Below are 19830 nucleotides of genomic sequence, written 5' to 3'. Positions count from 1 at the left end.
CAAGATGAAGGCATTGATGCCATGGACTGGCCCGCCCGTTCCCCAGACCTGAATCCAATTGAGCACATCTGGGACATCATGTCTCGCTCCATCCACCAATGCCACGTTGCACCACAAACTGTCCAGGAGTTGGCGAATGCTTTAGTCCAGGTCTGGGAGGAGATCCCTCAGGAGAACATCCGCCACCTCATCAGGAGCATGCCCAGGCATTGTAGAGAGGTCATACAGGCACGTGGAGGCCACACACACTACTGAGCCTCATTTTGACTTGTTTTAAGGACATTACATCAAAGTTGGATCAGCCTGTAGTGTGTTTTTCCACTTTAATTTTGAGGGTGACTCCAAATCCAGACCTCCATGGGTTAATAAATTTGATTTCCATTGATCATTTTTGTGTGATTTTGTTGTCAGCACATTCAACTATGTAAAGAACAAAGTATTTAATAAGAATATTTAATTCATTCAGATCTAGGATGTGTTATTTTAGTGTTCCCTTTATTTTTTTGAGCAGTGTATATATGGGAGCCAAATAAAAAAGACAAGCATGGAGAGAGCCAGTGTAAGGCATCAGTGTAACACATCAGGAGTGTAGGGTAGGTTCAAGACAGTTGAGAGAGGACATTGGCAATGCAAGACCAAGGAACAGTCAGTTGTCATTTGTTTCTTGGGTCTTGACAAGAAACAGGTCCTGATTCTGGCAAATGTGTCAACCGATCTTTTCCTTCTTTTGGATCTCTAATGAGAAATGTGTTGCCATTAAGATCAACAATAAGTTTGAATGGATACCCCCCATCTATAGCATATGCCTATATCATGAGGGCTCTGATTAAACCAAAAAGCTCCCTACTTTTACCAGATGACAACAGTGCAAGATCTTGGTAGGACTGCAGCTTGGTGTTGTCATGGAGAAAGTAGGGGTTACTCAGAGTCTGAACAAGAACATATTCTTTATCTTTGAATCTAGGAAAGTTAATGAAGATGTCACATCGAAGTACATTATCCCAAAGCTTAGGTATAAGATGTTAATGGACCCTCTCCAAAGGTAGAGCGCCAGAATCAAGCTTAGGGGTCAGTTGGGAGAGGAGGCTCTGTAAATAGAGCTCCAGGGCATCTTGGGTGATTTGCATATAGATATTATTTTGCCATTGCTCGTTTTTATTACGGTGTTCTGTATAGTTCACTGGCAATATGATCCAAGCCTCTATTTGTCTCATTATAGCTTATTGTAGTCTTGTTGAGAGACTCTAGCTTAGAGGTCTAGGACGGCAGACAGGATTGAGCTTCCAGGGATTCTCTAAAGTCTGTAATATGAGATAAGAGAGGCAGGATGCCATTTTAGCAGATGGAATAGGATACTCAGGATCGTCCAGGTCTGGTGAAGCAGGAGGAGCGTATGAGAGTTTCTAGGATAAAGCAGACGTGTCATTTTTGGTGATAAGTAATTTTGCTCCCCTTCTGCATTTTGGATCTCTGAGGCTAGCAGATCCCAATTAGATTTCAAAAGATAATAATAGATAATCAGGTTGTAAGGAAGAGAGCTTAGTTGTGTTGTGTGGGAAGGTGGTACTGCTGCTGCAAAAACCCTAGTATAAACAGCAGTAAAAAATGATCAGCCTATATACTGTACACCAAGAAGGCCCACAATGAAGTTGGCAGGACCAGGAAATACATTGGAGTTATGTAGCTTAGAGATGAATGCATGTTGTCGTCAGCAGTTGCACCAAATAGGGTGGTCAAAGGTCTCCTTGGGCTGAGTGTTTAGCAGTGTTTAGTACTAGGCGGACAAGTAGATCTACACAAAGACACAGTTTGTGATGGACCCTTTGTGTAATTATTCGCAAATGTTATGATGCTGTTGGTGTATGTCAGCTGATGCAGTCCCTCTATTCAGAATGCACCTGGCGTCAGCTGACATGAACAGTCTATCAGGGGGCCTAATTCAGACCTGATTGCATCAGCAAATTTGTTCTTTAATGGGCAAAACCATGTGCACTGCGGGGGGGGGGGAGATATAACATGTGCAGGGCGTTAGATTTGGGTGGGGTGTGTTCAAATTGAAATCTAAACTGCAGTGCAAAAATAAAGCAGCCAGTATTTACCCTGCACAGAAACAATATCACCCACCCAAATCTAACACTCTCTGCACATGTTATATCCCCCCCCCCCTGAAGTGCACATGTCTGTGTTTCTCACGTTATCCCTGTTTCCTTGGACTCTGTGTGTATGTGCAGTGCTGCAGCTGCATAAAGTTTTGCAATTAGTGTGAACACTCCTAGGCTGGCTTCCCTTATTTGTCAGTGTCTCTGTTATAAGCCAGCCCTGCTCTTTATGTTGGTTATATTACTCAGATGCAGAGCCGGTGCAAGGGTGTTTGGTGACCCCCTGCAAACTAGAAGTTTGCGCCCTCCCTCCCATACATAACAAAGGGACGGTGTGTGCCGAAGGTGCAAAAAAATGGTGGAGCCTGGCCACACAATAGTACCAATATAGTAGGTTGCAATGGCAGTGGCACTCACGGTCATGCAAGAAACGTGCTAGAAATTGCTTCTACTTTTCGGTTTTATTTAAAAAAAAAAGGTCACAATTCCTAACAATGATTTTTTAATGAAACCGAAACGTAGAAGCAATTTATAACACATTTCTTGTATGACCGTGAGTGCCACTGCCATTGCAGCCTACTCAATATTTACACTGGAGGGCACCGGGCAACTACTTTTATACACAGTTTGGAGCGCCGGACATACAAAAATATATATATTTCTAGCTCTGGTGCCCTCCTAGTGGGCGATGTCTCCCACACACATGCAATCCATGATCGGGCGGCACTCAGAGACTGGACATTGGTGAATGCAAAAAATCCCACAGTGTGTATTTAATTAAATGGTGACATTTCGGGAACTTGCCTTCTTCAGACAAAAATACAGTGCAAAGTGTGACAATAAATACAAGCCGGCGGCATCACGGACCATACTGGGGGAGGAACAGGAGGGGGGTAAGTTATTGCTCATTACCTTTTGCATTTGTTGTCATACATTTGTCCAGGAGCAGAGTATTTTGTCCCTCATGGAATGGGTCTTGTTGGGAGGTATGTATGTGTCTTGCTACTCAATGAATACCATCTCTGCTGTTCTCCTGCTAATGCAAGAAACTATCCTGCATCAGTTCACATCCTTATACTAATTGTCTGTACAAGTATTACATGCCAGTTACTACAAGTTTTGCTATTGTAGATAGTTATCTGCTGATCCTTCTGTTTGCCATCCTGATATGCTGGCCTACAATAAACCCTGCCTATAAGTATTCACCTGTGTTCAAGTATCATGCTGTTTTACTGAATTCTCATTGCTTCTTGGGTTTAGTTCCACATTCAAAGTCTGTACACCACAACTCTGATTTCAGCCACTCCCTGCTCCAGACTTCTGAACACATCCAATATTCTGTTATTATCCTGGTTAACTACTTCCCTGCTAGATTGTCTGCCTGCAGAAACTTCTCCCTGCTCATCACTTAATCCTGTCTTGCAGTTCACCTGCCAGTCATTCAAGGCAGGTGAATCATAACAGCACAAAATTAGCTCTAGCAGTGTAATAATTAAGCAGATGTTACCCTTTTTGTGGTTCATGGAGAATTAGATGTCATTTCAGTTTGAATTTATTTATTTTTCTCTCTAAAAATGTCTTTCTACTGCTCATGTGCACCAGAAATTCTCTTGCATGTCCCTATGGTGAATGGGACAGATGTGCTTATGAGAACAGGGAACATGGGGGGTAATTCAGAGTTGATCGCAGCAGCAAATTTGTTAGCAGTTGGGCAAAACCATGGGGGTAATTCCAAGTTGATCGCAGCAGGATTTTTGTTAGCAATTGGGCAAAACCATGTGCACTGCAGGGGAGGCAGATATAACATGTGCAGAGAGAGTTAGATTTGGGTGTGGTCAGTTCAATCTGCAATCTAAATTGCAGTGTAAAAACAAAGCAGCCAGTATTTACCCTGCACATAAATAAAACAAACCACCCAAATCTAACTCTTTCTGCACATGTTATATCTGACTCCCCTGCAGTGCACATGGTTTTGCCCAATTGCTATCAAAAATCCTGCTGCGATCAACTTGGAATTACCCCCACGTGCACAGCAGGTGTGGCAGATATAACATTTGCAGAGAGAGTTAGATTTGCGTGGATTATTTTGTTTCTGTGCAGGGTAAATAATGGCTGCTTTATTTTTACACTGCAATTTAGATCATACTTGCCTACCTGACCCTCTCCATGAGGGAGAAAATGCTCTGTTCCTGGACTTTCCTGGTAATGTATGATTGCCATTACCTGTGGTGAAACACCTTTCTTATCAATTACCTAGCTCACCACAGGTGATGGCAATCATACATTACCAGGAAAGTCCAGAAAAAAAGCATTTACTCCCTCATGGAGAGGGTCAGGTAGGCAAGTATGATTTAGATTTCAGGTTGAACACACCCCACCCAAATCTAAAGGGCCCTACTCACTGGCCGACCCGCCGCCGAGCTGCCCGACGGCGGATACGGCCGACGAGCGACCCGGCGGCGGGGGGGCAGTGACGGGGGGAGTGAAGTTTCTTCACTTCCCCGTCACGCGGCTGCATTGAAGTGCAGGCAAATATGGACGAGATCGTCCATATTGGCCTGCATGCACAGCCGACGGGAGACCAGCGATGAACGAGCGCGGGGACGCGCATCGTTCATCGCAGGAGTCTCCACACTGAAAGATATGAACGAGTTCTCGTTCATTTATGAACGAGATCGTTCATATCTTTCAAAAAATCGGCCAGTGTGTAGGGCCTAAATCTCTCTCTGCAAATGTTATATCTGCCCCATCTGCAGTGCACATGGTTTTGGCCAACTGCTAACAAATTTGCTGCTGTGATCAACTCTGAATTAGGCCCTTGGTTTGGGGTTCTATGTAAGCATGGGCAAAGTACAGTAAGGGTGTTTTTGCTCAAAATACATGCCATTCTGACCCCAAAAAAATCCGTAAGTGCCTGTTAGGATGTGAATCTTTTGCAGGCGCTCAAACCCTGGTACCATATGTGAGCCAGCCAATGATGATCAGTGAATGTTTCTGCAATGCTGAGGGTGTCTAAATCCTTTCATTGATACTTTTACTATTGTAATGAGCTGCTGGCATCTAATCACATTATTACATTGATATTTAAATCCAGTACACAGAAAGAAACAGATTCCAATTTGATATTTTAAAGGGGATAGGATGTTTGTATTTATCTGACCTCAATGGCTACTTTTGTCGGGGCCATAACTACGGCAGTACGGATGGTGCTTGGCGCACAGCGTGTAAGCCCTGTGGGCAGAGAACCGACTGCATCCACCTGCCTATGTAGTTGTACTGTGCACAGCCGCCAGCTGCAGCGCTACCCGCTGTAATGTATGTAGCAGTGTGCTAGGCTTCTCCTCTGCATTACAGCGGGCAATGCTGCAGCTGTCCTCCGTCCCCTCCCAGTTCCCCCATCTCCCGCGGTGTCTTTTGGGACTGGGAGAGATGTCATGATGTCTCTCCCAGCCCATTACCACAGTGCCATGTGCGGAAGAGCCGTAGTGTATGAGTGGGCAGCAAGACTGGAGAGGAGAGACAAGACTCAGGCAGGCCATCAGCTAAGTGAAGGAACACTGATTCTATAGTGCTAAATGTGCTGAGTGGGTGTAAAGCTCCATACACACTAGGCGATATTGTGATCAATATCACTCAGAAAGAGCTTTCTGAGCTATATTGTTCACAATAATGTCTAGTGTGTGCACTCACTATCATTAACGATGCGTGCTCCCACGCGTCGCTAACGACCCCCTCCCTCGTCTAAACGTACAAACGAGCGAGGTCCTCGTTTTACGAAACAGCCATGATGCAGATGCTGCATGGGTGTCATTCCCCATGCCGTCACTCCCTTCCCTGCTGGCATCGGCAAGTGTGTATGCACTTGCCGATGCCGAGTACCCGCCGCTACCAATATCTGCGGGGGCTCGGGTAGTGTGTATGGGGTTAAGGGCATTGCTGTGTGGGCGTAATGTGAATAAGGGACACTGCTGTGTGGCATAATTTGAATTGGGGGTACTATTGTGTTGCCCCACCCCTTGGGAGGAGGGGGGCAGGACCAATGCACTTTCTGGCACAGGGCACCAAAATCTCCAGTTACAGCACTGACTTTTGTTTTGTGTCTGATTTTAATTGCCCTTTGGACAGTAAATGTGACTTTATTAATAAAACTGTCTAGACATGGATTATATTATATACTGTAATTGCAGCATTTGTTATTACCACTGGCAGGATGCAGATACTGTACTATATTTCTAGATTTGTTTTGGGACACATTTTGGGGCTGATTCAGCATGTATTCACCCGCCTACGAGTTTATCCGAATGCCACTACAAATTCCTTCTCTTGCGTAAATCCGTGCGGCTGAATGTGCAAGCACTGGTATACCCATTTTTAGCACCCGTGTGCACTGTAATACATATTGTGCATCCTTGCCACCATCAGTCACACCATCGAAATTTGCACCAGCCATACAGCAGGTGCAGTTTCTCTACCTGACCACAGTTTCCTGTGTCTGCAGCTGTGCGTCTGTGAACACAGCCAATTGCATCGACACTCCAATATGCCCACTGAACAGAACATTTTTGCATGTCCCAGTTACTTCCCAGGAAAACCCATCACTTTTTCGCCACCTTTCTGGTACTGTCTGAATCAATTGCAATAGCACTTTAGTGTGTAGACTACGGGATCTATTCAATTGGTGTCTGATCCTCTCCGACAGGGAGCATCCGTCACTGCACAATTCAATTTCCGGGCATTTCCGACAGGTTTAGCCCGTTTTCGACAATGCCGATCCGACTTTTTTAAAGTCGGATCGGCATTGTCGAAAACTGTACAAAAAACCTGTTGTAAATGCCCGCAAATACAACAATATACGTGGATCCACGGCTAATCCGCTAACCCATGTAGATTCCAACAAGTCGGAAAAACGGTAAATGACTTGAATAGGTCGAATCCAGACGTTGGAAAAAACTCCTATTTTTCGCTTCTGATGCTACATCGCGGGTAATAGGCTACTGCCCTTAGGGGCTAATTCAGACCTGACTGCTGCTGTGCAAAAACACAGCGGGCGTTCAGGTCTGAACTGTACACGCGTGTGCACCACAATGCACAGGCACAACGGTCCGCAGCAACGGAGAGCACCGGGCAGCAACAGTGTGGTGCGACAAATCCGAGCGCACCGGCGATCGCAAGAAGATTGACAGGAAGAAGGCGTTTGTGGGTGGCAACTGACCGTTTCTAGGGAGTGTCCGGAAAAACGTAGGAGGGAGTTTTGTGGGAGGATTCGTAACGTAGGCTCCGACCCCGATCATCACAGCGGCTGAGTTCTCCTGCACATCCGATCACAGACCTGCACAGCGAATTCCACCTCCCCCTGTAGGCAGCAACTGCCTGATCGCAGGGATGCAAAAAACGTACCCTAGTGATCAGGTCTGAATTACCCCTTTAGTCTTAAGGAGCCCATACTTCTGCAACTACAAAAAAAACAATTCACTAATTCTGTAATTTCTCCCCCAATCTGCCCATGCATTAGATATTTTTCAGTAATTTGCAGATCATTTTCAGCAAATACAGATCTGCAAATCTTGAAAGGCTCATCATTTTACTAGTAATAGTCTGCAAATCTTCTGATTGTTACCATACACTAGCAGTCTACACAGAGCCGGCCCTAAGCAATATGATGCCCTAGGCAAGATTTTGGCTGGTGCCCCCTAGCACCACTGCTGGTTCCGCCTCTGATCCTACGCCCCTTTCCCAGCACCATCACCCCTCACCCATAGCAGTCCTTATTTTGGTGTTTGTAGGGGCATTGCCACACAATAGTAACCCCAATTCCAATAATGCAACACAGTACTGCAACTTTATTCACATTTGATCATGCGATAGTGTCCATAATTCATATTACATCCCACAGTAGTATCACTTTACCTTATATATGTTACTCCTCACAGTAGAGCCCCTTATTCACATTACATCACACTGAATTGCTCCTTATTCACATTACACCACACCCTATTGCTCTTTATTCACATTACACCACACCCTATTGCTCTTTATTCACAATAGACAACACAGTAGTGCCCTTTCTATGTGCAACGCCACATAGTAGAGCACCTTATACACATAATGCCACACATAGTAATGCATTTATACACATTATTCCACACAGTAATGCCCCTTACACATATGAGACACATTATTAATGTCCTTATAAACAAAATGCACCTTACACATTATGACAACCTTTATTAATGCCCTTTTACGCATAATGTCCCTTACACATATGCCGCACATTATTAATGCCCTTATACACATAATGACACACATTGTGCCCCCTACACATTTGCTGCACATTATTAGTGCCCCTATACACATAATGACACACGTACAGTAGTACCCTGTCACACATATGCCACACATTATTAATGCCCTAATACACATAATGACACACATAGTGCCCCTTACACATATGTTGCACATTATTAATGCATTTTTACATGACACACATAATGCTCCTTACACATATTCTGAACACTACTGCACAACCAACCCACTGACATGCATACAGCACTCACACTGCCACTAACACTGTGACCTCTGCCTCTGCTTGGATACAGATGTGTCCTCATAAAGGTTGCCTCAATGTTGACGTCGGGCACTCTTTTTTAATGAAAATGCATCTTATTTTCATTGCTCTGTGGCTAGGATGCACAAGCAGCTTCTGCTGATTAAAATGATATGCAGCATGCCCATATACTGTGTGAGACTGTGGTTGTATCTGCATATGAAATGCTACACACAGAATATAGGCATGCCGCATATCATTTTAATCAGCAGAAGCTGCTGATGCCCCTAGGCATATCAAATGCCCTAGGCAATTGCCTAGTTTACCTATGCCTATGGCCGGCTCTGAGTCTACATCCCTAATTTAATCTGTGAAATTCAACATGTTGGACAACCTGATTTATCAATTCCATTTACTTTTTGGTCTGAATCTGCAATCTATGAACACCATACATAGACCATCATCTGCAAAACACCAAATTGCCTCAACTAATTGCTGATGTATAGAGACTTTTGTCCACAAGTTACCTCCACAGAGGTCTACAAGTGATGATGGTTAATCCTTAAACCAATTTTCTTTTAAAATTAAATGAATGAACATTTGCTTATATATATATATATATATATGCGGTCTTATGTTTAATTTTAATATCTCTTGCATGTATATTATTATAGTAATGAAATATCCTCCTAAATCTAAGCATTATTAATTTGACAGTTCTGCAGCACTTTACAGAGAATAGTCATTCACATCAGTCCTTGCCCCAATCTATGGGGGTCATTCCGAGTTGTTCGCTCGCTGCCGTTTTTAGCAGAATTGCGATCAGGCTAAAATCCGGCAGTTCTGCGCATGCGTATGGGCCGCAGGGCGCACGCGCTAAGTAATTTCACACAAAACTATGCAATTTTACACAGGGCCGAGCGACGCTTTTCAGTCGCTCTGCTGATCGGTGAGTGATTGACAGGAAGTGGGTGTTTCTGGGCGGAAACTGAGCGTTTTCTGTGAGTATGCTAAAAAACGCAGGCGTGCTAGCCAAAACCGCAGGAGTGGCTGGGGAAACGGGGGAGTGGCTGGCCGAACGCAGGGCGTGTTTGTGACGTCAAACCAGGAACCAAACAGTCTGCAGTGATCGCAATCTAGGAGTAGGTCTGGAGCTACCCAGAAACTGCAGGGAAATATTTAATAGCAGAACTGCTAACCTTTCGATAGCAATTCTGCTAAGCTAAGATACACTCCCAGAGGGCGGCGGCCTAGTTTGTGCATTGCTGCTAAAAGCAGCTAGCGAGCGAACAACTTGGAATGAGGGCCAATATTCTGTACTACATGTACCCACATATATAGATGGAGCCCTCTCCATCTTTGCCTTTAATAGGATGAATTGAGCCAGGGCTGTAATGACTTAATCCCCTCATGTATTGTTCTCTCTGTATTGTATTTCAGCTGAGAACAATAGATGAAGGCTTTATGCTAATAAACCTTGGTGTGCCTAGGCGCAGCAGAGAAGCCAAGATGAGTGTGGCTCCATCTGTACATTAGTATTAACGTTTTTTGTCCGAATCCAATTAACCTAACTAACTAAATACTCATCCCCTCCTATGAAAATTAATGTACAGATCTAGAGAAGATATCTATATGCGCATAGCATTAAACTGTATTTAGACCACATACATATTTTTAGCTCAAATAAATCACCAGTTGGGCAGATGCACAATTTACTATGTATTTTTTAAGTACAGTAATGTAAAAAGACCTTGCATCCATCCACTGCTTTCTAAAAATAACTCCTATGAAGAAACCATAAAGGTTTGCATAGAGGTGCTATTCCTGTGATTGTGTAGGCGACCTGCCATGACTAATATACGGGAGAGGGCTTACACAAACCTGAGAGACACATGTAGTCTCTTAGTCACTGATGGCTGCCTGAATATACTACCTCAAAATGCATTTATACCTAGTGTTTTGCTTTCTGGACTTGTTTTCAACTATGTAAAGTTTTAATACTATAACATCTCTTTCTGCAGCAGGTTACATTGGTTTCCACAGGGAAACATCGGTGTGTAGAGTGGAGCAGGCAAAAGCTTTAGGCTGTCCCAGGATGCATTGGCACCTCCTCTATAATTCCTTCTCCAGCCACTGTGAGATCACTTTCAGTTGGTGGGGGAGATGTACTAAGCCTGAAAAGTGATAAATATCACTGTGATAAAGCACCAGCCAATCGGCTCCTAACTGCCATGTCACAGGCTGTGTTTGAAAAATGACAGTTAGGAGCCGATTGGCTGGTGCTTTATCACAGTGATATTTATCACTTTTCAAGCTTAGTACATCTGGCCCGGTGTCTGCAGCCAGAGCCGGCCCTAACCAATATGATGCCCTAGGCAAGATTTTGGCTGGTGCCCCCTAGCACAACCGCTGGTTCCGCCTCTGACCTTGTACCTCTTTCCCAGCACCATCACCCCTCACCCATAGCAGTCCTTATTTTGGTGTTTGTACCCCCTATATTTTAAATAGGAACAGTTCGCACATTTGGCGCACAGCCCAAAAAGGGGTGTGTTTTTGCTGGCAAGGGGAATGGCCACACAATAGTAACCCCAATTCCAATTACGCCACACAGTATTGCAACTTTATTCACATTTGATCATGCTATAGTGTCCATAATTCATATTACATCCCACAGTAGTATCACTTTACCTTATAAACGTTACTCCTCACAGTAGAGCCCCTTATTCACATTACATCACACTGAATTGCTCCTTATTCACATTACACCACACTCTAGTGCCCTTTCTATACGCAACGCCACATAGTAGAGCACCTTATACATATAATGCCACACATTAGTAATGCATTTATACACCTAATTCCACACAGTAATGCCCCTTACACATATGAGACACATTATTAATGTCCTTATAAACATAATGCGCCTTACACATTATGACAACCTTTATTAATGCCCTTTTACACATAATGTCCCTTACACATATGCCGCACATTATTAATGCCCTTATACACATAATGACACACATAGTGCCCCCTACACATTTGCTGCACATTATTAGTGCCCCTATACACATAATGACACACATGCAGTACTACCCTGTTACACATATGGTGCACATTATTAATGCCCTTATATACATAATGACACATAGTGCCCCCTACACATTATTAATGCTCTTATACACATAATGACACACATAGTGCCCCCTACACATATGTTGTACATTATTAATGCATTTTTACATGACACACATAATGCTCCTTACACATATTCTGAACACTACTGCACAACCAACCCACTCACATGCACACAGCACTCGCACTGCCAATAACACTGTGACCTCTGCCTCAGCTTGGATACGGATGTGTCCTTATAAATCTTGCCTCAATGCTAACGTCGGGCACCTTTTTTTATGAAAATGTATCTTATTTACATTGCTATGTGGCTAGGATACACAAGCAGCTTCTGCTGATTAAAATGATATGCAGCATGCCTATATACTGTGTGAGACTGTGGCTGTATCTGCATATGAAATGCTACATACAGAATATAGGCATATCATTTTAATCAGCAGAAGCTGCTGATGCCCCTAGGCATATCAAATGCCCTAGGCAATTGCCTAGTTTGCCTATACCTATGGCCGGCTCTGTCTGCAGCAGCAGGTCACTGGGCACTGGGCAGCCCTGAAAAAGCTTTTTCTGACAGAAAATTTCTTCAGAACTGGGCTGTCAGCGCTGTATGTCATGGTGACAGTTCAGCGCTGCAGCTCCATCACCTCTCAAGCGGCATCGCATACACCCGCGGCCTGTTCCTGGGTACTTGCGGCAGAGACACTCCGGCTTTAGGTACACGGTTGTAGTCGCTCTCCTGGTTCGCATGGCTGCTACGGGGAGGAGGTAAGAGGTTCCCCCAGACGGGACCCGCCATTGAATCGCGTTCCGTCCGCAACCTATGGAGACGGGTCACGGCGCCTCTTGAATTGTAGCCCCTCCCCCGGCCCAGGGCGACATCTACTGCAGATTTTTCCGCCCTGGAGCTACCTCACACTTTCCCTCACTCCCTGACTGAGACTCTGGGAGCCATCTTATAAGCATAGTCTCTGGGACTGCAGGGCAAGGTATCCCTTGTAAAGCCGCCTGTATACAGTGCTGTAACTTTACAAACACTTGAGTATTCCATATGTATTTATACAGACAGCATTAGTTAAGAAAAAGCGTACCTATTACAGGATATATTGTACGAGTATCCTGCTATATACCTCCAGTCTAGGACTGTGCTGTGTTTTATATATATATATATATATATATATATATATATTTCTCTGACGTCCTAGTGGATGCTGGGGACTCCGTAAGGACCATGGGGAATAGCGGCTCCGCAGGAGTCTGGGCACAAAAGTAAAGCTTTAGGACTACCTGGTGTGCACTGGCTCCTCCCCCCATGACCCTCCTCCAAGCCTCAGTTAGATTTTTGTGCCCGAACGAGAAGGGTGCACACTAGGTGGCTCTCCTGAGCTGCTTAGTGAAAAGTTTAGTTTTAGGTTTTTTATTTTCAGTGAGACCTGCTGGCAACAGGCTCACTGCATCGAGGGACTAAGGGGAGAAGAAGCGAACTCACCTGCGTGCAGAGTGGATTGGGCTTCTTAGGCTACTGGACACCATTAGCTCCAGAGGGATCGAACACAGGCCCAGCCATGGAGTCCGGTCCCAGAGCCGCGCCGCCGGCCCCCTTACAGAGCCAGAAGCAAGAAGAGGTCCGGAAAATCGGCGGCAGAAGACATCCTGTCTTCACCAAGGTAGCGCACAGCACTGCAGCTGTGCGCCATTGCTCCTCAGCACACTTCACACTTCGGTCACTGAGGGTGCAGGGCGCTAGGGGGGGGGCGCCCTGAGCAGCAATAAAAACACCTTGGCTGGCGAAAATACATCACATATAGCCCCCAGGGCTATATGGATGAATTTTAAACCCTGCCAGAATACACAGAAAAACGGGAGATAAGGCCGCCGAGAAGGGGGCGGAGCCTATCTCCTCAGCACACTGGCGCCATTTTCCCTCACAGCTCCGTTGGAGGGAAGCTCCCTGGCTCTCCCCTGCAGTCACTACACTACAGAAAGGGTTAAAAAAGAGAGGGGGGCACTAATTAGGCGCAGTATTAAAAATACAGCAGCTATAAGGGGAAAAACACTTATATAAGGTTATCCCTGTATATATATATATAGCGCTCTGGTGTGTGCTGGCAAACTCTCCCTCTGTCTCCCCAAAGGGCTAGTGGGGTCCTGTCCTCTATCAGAGCATTCCCTGTGTGTGTGCTGTGTGTCGGTACGTTTGTGTCGACATGTATGAGGAGGAAAATGATGTGGAGACGGAGCAAATTGCCTGTAATAGTGATGTCACCCCCTAGGGGGTCGACACCTGAGTGGATGAACTGTTGGAAGGAATTACGTGACAGTGTCAGCTCTGTATAAAAGACAGTGGTTGACATGAGACAGCCGGCTACTCAGCTTGTGCCTGTCCAGACGTCTCATAGGCCGTCAGGGGCTCTAAAGCGCCCGTTACCTCAGATGGCAGATACAGACGCCGACACGGATACTGACTCCAGTGTCGACGGTGAAGAGACAAATGTGACTTCCAGTAGGGCCACACGTTACATGATTGAGGCAATGAAAAAATGTTTTACACATTTCTGATAATACGAGTACCACCAAAAAGGGGTATTATGTTCGGTGAGGAAAAACTACCTGTAGTTTTCCTGAATCTGAGAAATTAAATGAGGTGTGTGATGATGCGTGGGTTTCTCCCGATAACAACTGATAATTTCTAAAATGTTATTGGCATTATATCCTTTCCCGCCAGAGGTTAGGGTGCGTTGGGAAACACCCCCTAGGGTGGGTAAAGCGCTCACACGCTTGTAAGAACAAGGGCTCTACCCTCTCCTGAGATGGCCGCCCTTAAGGATCCCGCTGATAGAAAGCAGGAGGGTATCCTAAAATGTATTTACACACATACTGGTGTTATACTGCGACCAGCAATCGCCTCAGCCTGGATGTGCAGTGCTGGGTTGGCGTGGTCGGATTCCCTGACTGAAAATATTGATACCCTAGATAGGGACAGTATATTATTGCCTATAGAGCATTTAAAAGATGCAGCGGAATATTTGCCGACTGGCATCAAGTGTAAGTGCGTTGTCCATTTCTGCCAGAAGAGGGTTATGGACACGACAGTGGTCAGGTGATACGGATTCCAAACGGCATTTGGAAGTATTGCCTTATAAAGGGGAGGAGTTATTTGGGGTCGGTCTTTCAGACCTGGTGGCCACGGCAACAGCTGGGAAATCCACGTTTGTACCCCAGGTCGCCTCTCAACATAAGAAGACGCCGTATTATCAGGCGCAGTCCTTTCGTTCCCAGAAGGGCAAGCGGGCAAAAGGTTCCTCATTTCTGCCCCGTGACAGAGGGAGAGGAAAAAGGCTGCAGAAATCAGCCAGTTCCAAGGAACAGAAGCCCTCTCCCGCCTCTGCCAAGCCCTCAGCATGACGCTGGGGCTTTACAAGCAGACTCAGGCACGGTGGGGGCCCGTCTCAATGAATTTCAGCGCGCAGTGGGCTCACTCGCAAGTAGACCCCTGGATCCTTCAGGTGATATAGCAGGGGTACAAATTGGAATTCGAGACGTCTCCCCCTCGCCGTTTTCCTAAAGTCGGCTTTACCGACGTCTCCCTCTGACAGGGAGGCAGTTTTGGAAGCCATTCACAAGCTGTATTCCCAGCAGGTGATAATCAAGGTACCCCTCCTGCAACAGGGAACGGGGTATTATTCCACACTGTTGTGGTACCGAAGCCGGACGGCTCGGTGAGACCGATTCTAAATCTAAAATCTTTGAACACTTACATACGGAGGTTCAAATTCAAGATGGAGTCACTCAGAGCAGTGATTGCGAACCTGGAAGAAGGGGACTACATGATGTCTCGGGACATCAAGGATGCTTACCTTCATGTCCCAATTTACCCTTCTCACCAAGGGTACCTCAGGTTTGTGGTACAGAACTGTCACTATCAGTTTCAGACGCTGCCGTTTGGATGGTCCACGGCACCCCGGGTCTTTACCAAGGTAACGGCCGAAATGATGATACTCCTTCGAAGGAAGGGAGTTTTAGTTTTCCCTTACTTGGACGATCTCCTGATAAGGGTAAGATCCAGAGAACAGTTGGAGGTCGGTGTAGCACTATCTCAGGTAGTGTTGCGGCAGCACGGTTGGATTCTCAATATTCCAAAATTGCAGCTGGTTCCGACGACTCGTCTTCTGTTCCTAGGGATGATCCTGGACACAGTCCAGAAAAAGGTGTTTCTCCCGGAGGAGAAAGCCAGGGAGTTATCCGAGCTAGTCAGGAACCTCCTAAAACCGAGCCAAGTCTCAGTGCATCAATGCACAAGGGTTCTGGGAAAAATGGTGGCTTCCTACGAAGCAATCCCATTCGGCAGATTCCACGCAAGAACTTTCCAGTGGGACCTGCTGGACAAATGGTCCGGGTCGCATCTTCAGATGCATCAGCGGATAACCCTGTCACCAAGGACAAGGGTATCCCTCCTGTGGTGGTTGCAGAGTGCTCATCTTCTAGAGGGCCGCAGATTCGGCATTCAGGACTGGGTCCTGGTGACCACGGATGCCAGCCTGCGAGGCTGGGGAGCAGTCACACAGGGAAGGAATTTCCAGGGCTTATGGTCAAGCCTGGAGACATCACTTCACATAAATATCCTGAAGCTAAGGGCCATTTACAATGCTCTAAGCTTAGCAAGACCTCTGCTTCAAGGTCAGCCGGTGTTGATCCAGTCGGACAACATCACGGCAGTCACCCACGAAAACAGACAGGGTGGCACAAGAAGCAGGAGGGCAATGGCAGAAGCTGCAAGGATTCTTCGCTGGGTGGAAAATCATGTGATAGCACTGTCAGCAGTGTTCATTCCGGGAATGGACAACTGGGAAGCAGACTTCCTCAGCAGACGCTCTGGTAACACCGTGGGTGTACCGGTCAGTGTATGTGTTCCATCCTCTGCCTCTCATACACAAGGTACTGAGAATTATAAGATGGAGAGGAGTAAGCACTATATTCGTGGCTCCGGATTGGCCAAGAAGGACTTGGTAACCGGAACTTCAAGAGATGCTCACGGAGGATCCGTGGCCTCTACCTCTAAGAAGGGACCTGCTCCAGCAAGGACCCTGTCTGTTCCAAGACTTACCGCGGCTGCGTTTGACGGCATGGCGGTTGAACGCCGGATCCTGAAGGAAAAAGGCATTCCGGATGAAGTCATCCCTATCCTGATCAAAGCCAGGAAGGATGTAACCGCAAAACATTATCACCGCATTTGGCGAAAATATGTTGCGTGGTGCGAGGCCAGTAAGGCCCGACGGAGGAATTTCAACTGGGTCGTTTCCTACATTTCCTGCAAACAGGAGTGTCTATGGGCCTGAAATTGGGGTCCATTAAGGTTCAAATTTCGGCCCTGTCAAATTTTCTTCCAAAAAGAACTAGCTTCAGTCCCTGAAGTTCAGACGTTTGTAAAAGGGGTACTGCATATACAGCCTCCTTTTGTGCCTCCAGTGGCACCTTGGGATCTCAATGTAGTTTTTGGGTTCCAAAAGTCACATTGGTTTGAACCACTTAAATCTGTGGAGTTAAAATATCTCACATGGAAGGTGGTCATGCTGTTGGCCCTGGCCTGGGCCAGGCGCGTGTCAGAATTGGCGGCTTTATCCTGTAAAAGCCCTTATCTGATTTTCCATTCGGACAGGGCGGAATTGAGGACTCGTCCTCAGTTTCTCCCTAAGGTGGTTTCAGCGTTTCACCTGAACCAACCTATGGTGGTGCCTGCGGCTACTAGGGACTTGGAGGACTCCAAGTTGCTAGACGTTGTCAGGGCCCTGAAAATATATGTTTCCAGGACGGCTGGAGTCAGAAAATCTGACTCGCTGTTTATCCTGTATGCACCCAACAAGCTGGGTTCTCCTGCTTCTAAGCAGACTATTGCTCGTTGGATTTGTAGTACAATTCAGCTTGCACATTCTGTGGCAGGCCTGCCACAGCCAAAAATCTGTAAATGCCCACTCCACAAGGGAGGTGGGCTCATCTGGGCGGCTGCCCGAGGGGTCTCGGCTTTACAACTTTGCCGAGCAGCTACTTGGTCAGGAGCAAATACGTTTGTAAAATTCTACAAATTTGATACCCTGGCTGAGGAGGACCTGGAGTTCTCTCATTTGGTGCTGCAGAGTCATCCGCACTCTCCCGCCCGTTTGGGAGCTTTGGTATAATCCCCATGGTCCTTACGGAGTCCCCAGCATCCACTAGGACGTCAGAGAAAATAAGAATTTACTTACCGATAATTCTATTTCTCGTAGTCCGTAGTGGATGCTGGGCGCCCATCCCAAGTGCGGATTGTCTGCAATACTGGTACATAGTTATTGTTACCAAAAATCGGGTTATTGCTGTAGTGAGCCATCTTTTCTAGAGGCTCCTCTGTTATCATGCTGTTAACTGGGTTTAGATCACAAGTTATACGGTGTGATTGGTGTGGCTGGTATGAGTCTTACCCGGGATTCAAAATCCTTCCTTATTGTGTACGCTCGTCCGGGCACAGTATCCTAACTGAGGCTTGGAGGAGGGTCATGGGGGGAGGAGCCAGTGCACACCAGGTAGTCCTAAAGCTTTAGTTTTGTGCCCAGACTCCTGCGGAGCCGCTATTCCCCATGGTCCTTACGGAGTCCCCAGCATCCACTACGGACTACGAGAAATAGAATTATCGGTAAGTAAATTCTTATTATATATATATATATATATATATATATATATATATATATATATATATATATATATATATATATAATAATACTAGTCCAGTGCAGTTTTATTGTACCCTAAGGGACTAGGTGCGTCAGGGTCATATATATAGTACATCACAGTATTTACCTATTACAAGTATTCTACTTTGTACTCAGTCACATAATACTGGATTTATTCGCTGGTGTTGTGTACTGTGTCTACAGTCACATACTAACTGATTTATTCACAGGTATTGTACTCTGGCTTTATCGTACTAATTTGCTCTGTTGTTGCATTTGTGTACAATGTCTAACAAGAAAGGAAGTAAGTCTGTGGACGCTCCTGCCTCATGCAGAGCATGCACCAAGGATTTACCAGAGGGGAAAGCTGTGTATGATGGTCTGTGTACTATGTGTCATACATCTTCCAGTCAGTCCGCAGCTCCTGTAACCAGGAGCCACCCTGGGCTACACTCACAAACCTACTGGGTACTCTGGTGGAATGCCTTACGCCCCCTATGGGACCACCTGTGCCATTACAGCCACAAATTGTCTCTATGGTTAATCCACCATGGGCGGAAATTTGTCTAACCAGTTGCAGCAAGTAAATCATTCCTTGGTCAGACAAAAATCTACTCCAGGTCACTCTCGTGTCTCTGGGTCATCTAAGCAGGCTGCTTCCTCCTCACAATACACCAATCTCTCAGATGTTTCATCTGAAGAGGAGGGGAAGCATACTGTCCTGTCAGACACTGAATCAGGTGTTTCTGATGAGGATTCTCCATTGCAAATTGATGTCCCTGCCCTTGTTGTTGCTATTAAGCAAATCCTACATATCACTGATGATGAGGATTCCACTACTGTGGCTAAGAAAACTGATCTGTTTAAACGGCAGAAGGTGGTCAAAAATCTATTACCCCATTCTGACCATTTGGTGGACATCAGGCAGGAGCCCATGTCTAATCCAAGGAAGAAATTCCCTCTGTCTGAACGGGCCTTGGCTCGCTATCCTCTCCCTGCAGAGTTCTGTAACAAGTGGGAAAATTCACCGTCGGTGGTTTCTCAGGTCACCCGCCTAGTGGTGTCGTCCACTCAGCCTGTCACCACTGTCACTTCACCGAAGGAACCGACAGATAAGCGTGTGGAGGGATGCCTGAAATCTATTTACTCCCTTACAGGTGCTATACATAGACTCACTATTGTGGCCTCTTGGGCTGCAAAAGGAATTGAAGCATGGGTTCAGGCATTAGAGGAAAATCTGCCCGAGGATATATCTGACAATGCCAGACAATACCTGTCTCACATTACCAGCGCCGCCTATTATATTCAGGAGGTGTCCTCTGAGGCGGGTGTGTTGGCAGCCAAGGCGTCAACTTCA

General features: G+C 45.9%; 1 protein-coding gene and 1 long non-coding RNA gene across 22 annotated transcripts in view; one reads left to right on the top strand and one right to left on the bottom strand.

Moving 5' to 3' along the window:
• The window catches only part of LOC135055515 (uncharacterized), a 171526-nt gene extending 168041 nt beyond the window's left edge, over positions 1-3485 (bottom strand). Inside the window, exon 1 of the long non-coding RNA XR_010243766.1 lies at positions 3306-3485. This is a non-coding gene — a long non-coding RNA (uncharacterized LOC135055515). The remainder of the gene's footprint in view (positions 1-3305) is intronic.
• Positions 1-19830, top strand: part of SRCIN1 (SRC kinase signaling inhibitor 1) — a 900548-nt gene that overhangs the window by 75094 nt on the left and 805624 nt on the right. For 6 of the 21 annotated variants that reach the window (XM_063959683.1, XM_063959682.1, XM_063959685.1 and 3 more), the window contains exon 1: positions 2659-2992. The exons of 6 other annotated variants lie outside the window; for them this stretch is intronic. In XM_063959683.1, the coding sequence (XP_063815753.1) occupies positions 2881-2992 (112 nt within the window). In that variant the 5' untranslated portion in view covers positions 2659-2880. Of the gene's footprint in view, positions 1-2656; positions 2993-19830 lie in introns of those variants that run through there. 9 more of the 21 variants (XM_063959661.1, XM_063959663.1, XM_063959660.1 and 6 more) reach the window with 3 other exon arrangements.

This window comes from Pseudophryne corroboree, chromosome 3 (genome assembly GCF_028390025.1).
Source record: "Pseudophryne corroboree isolate aPseCor3 chromosome 3, aPseCor3.hap2, whole genome shotgun sequence".
Classification (NCBI taxonomy): Eukaryota; Metazoa; Chordata; class Amphibia; order Anura; family Myobatrachidae; genus Pseudophryne; species Pseudophryne corroboree.
This window is presented reverse-complemented; position numbering and strand designations above follow the sequence as displayed.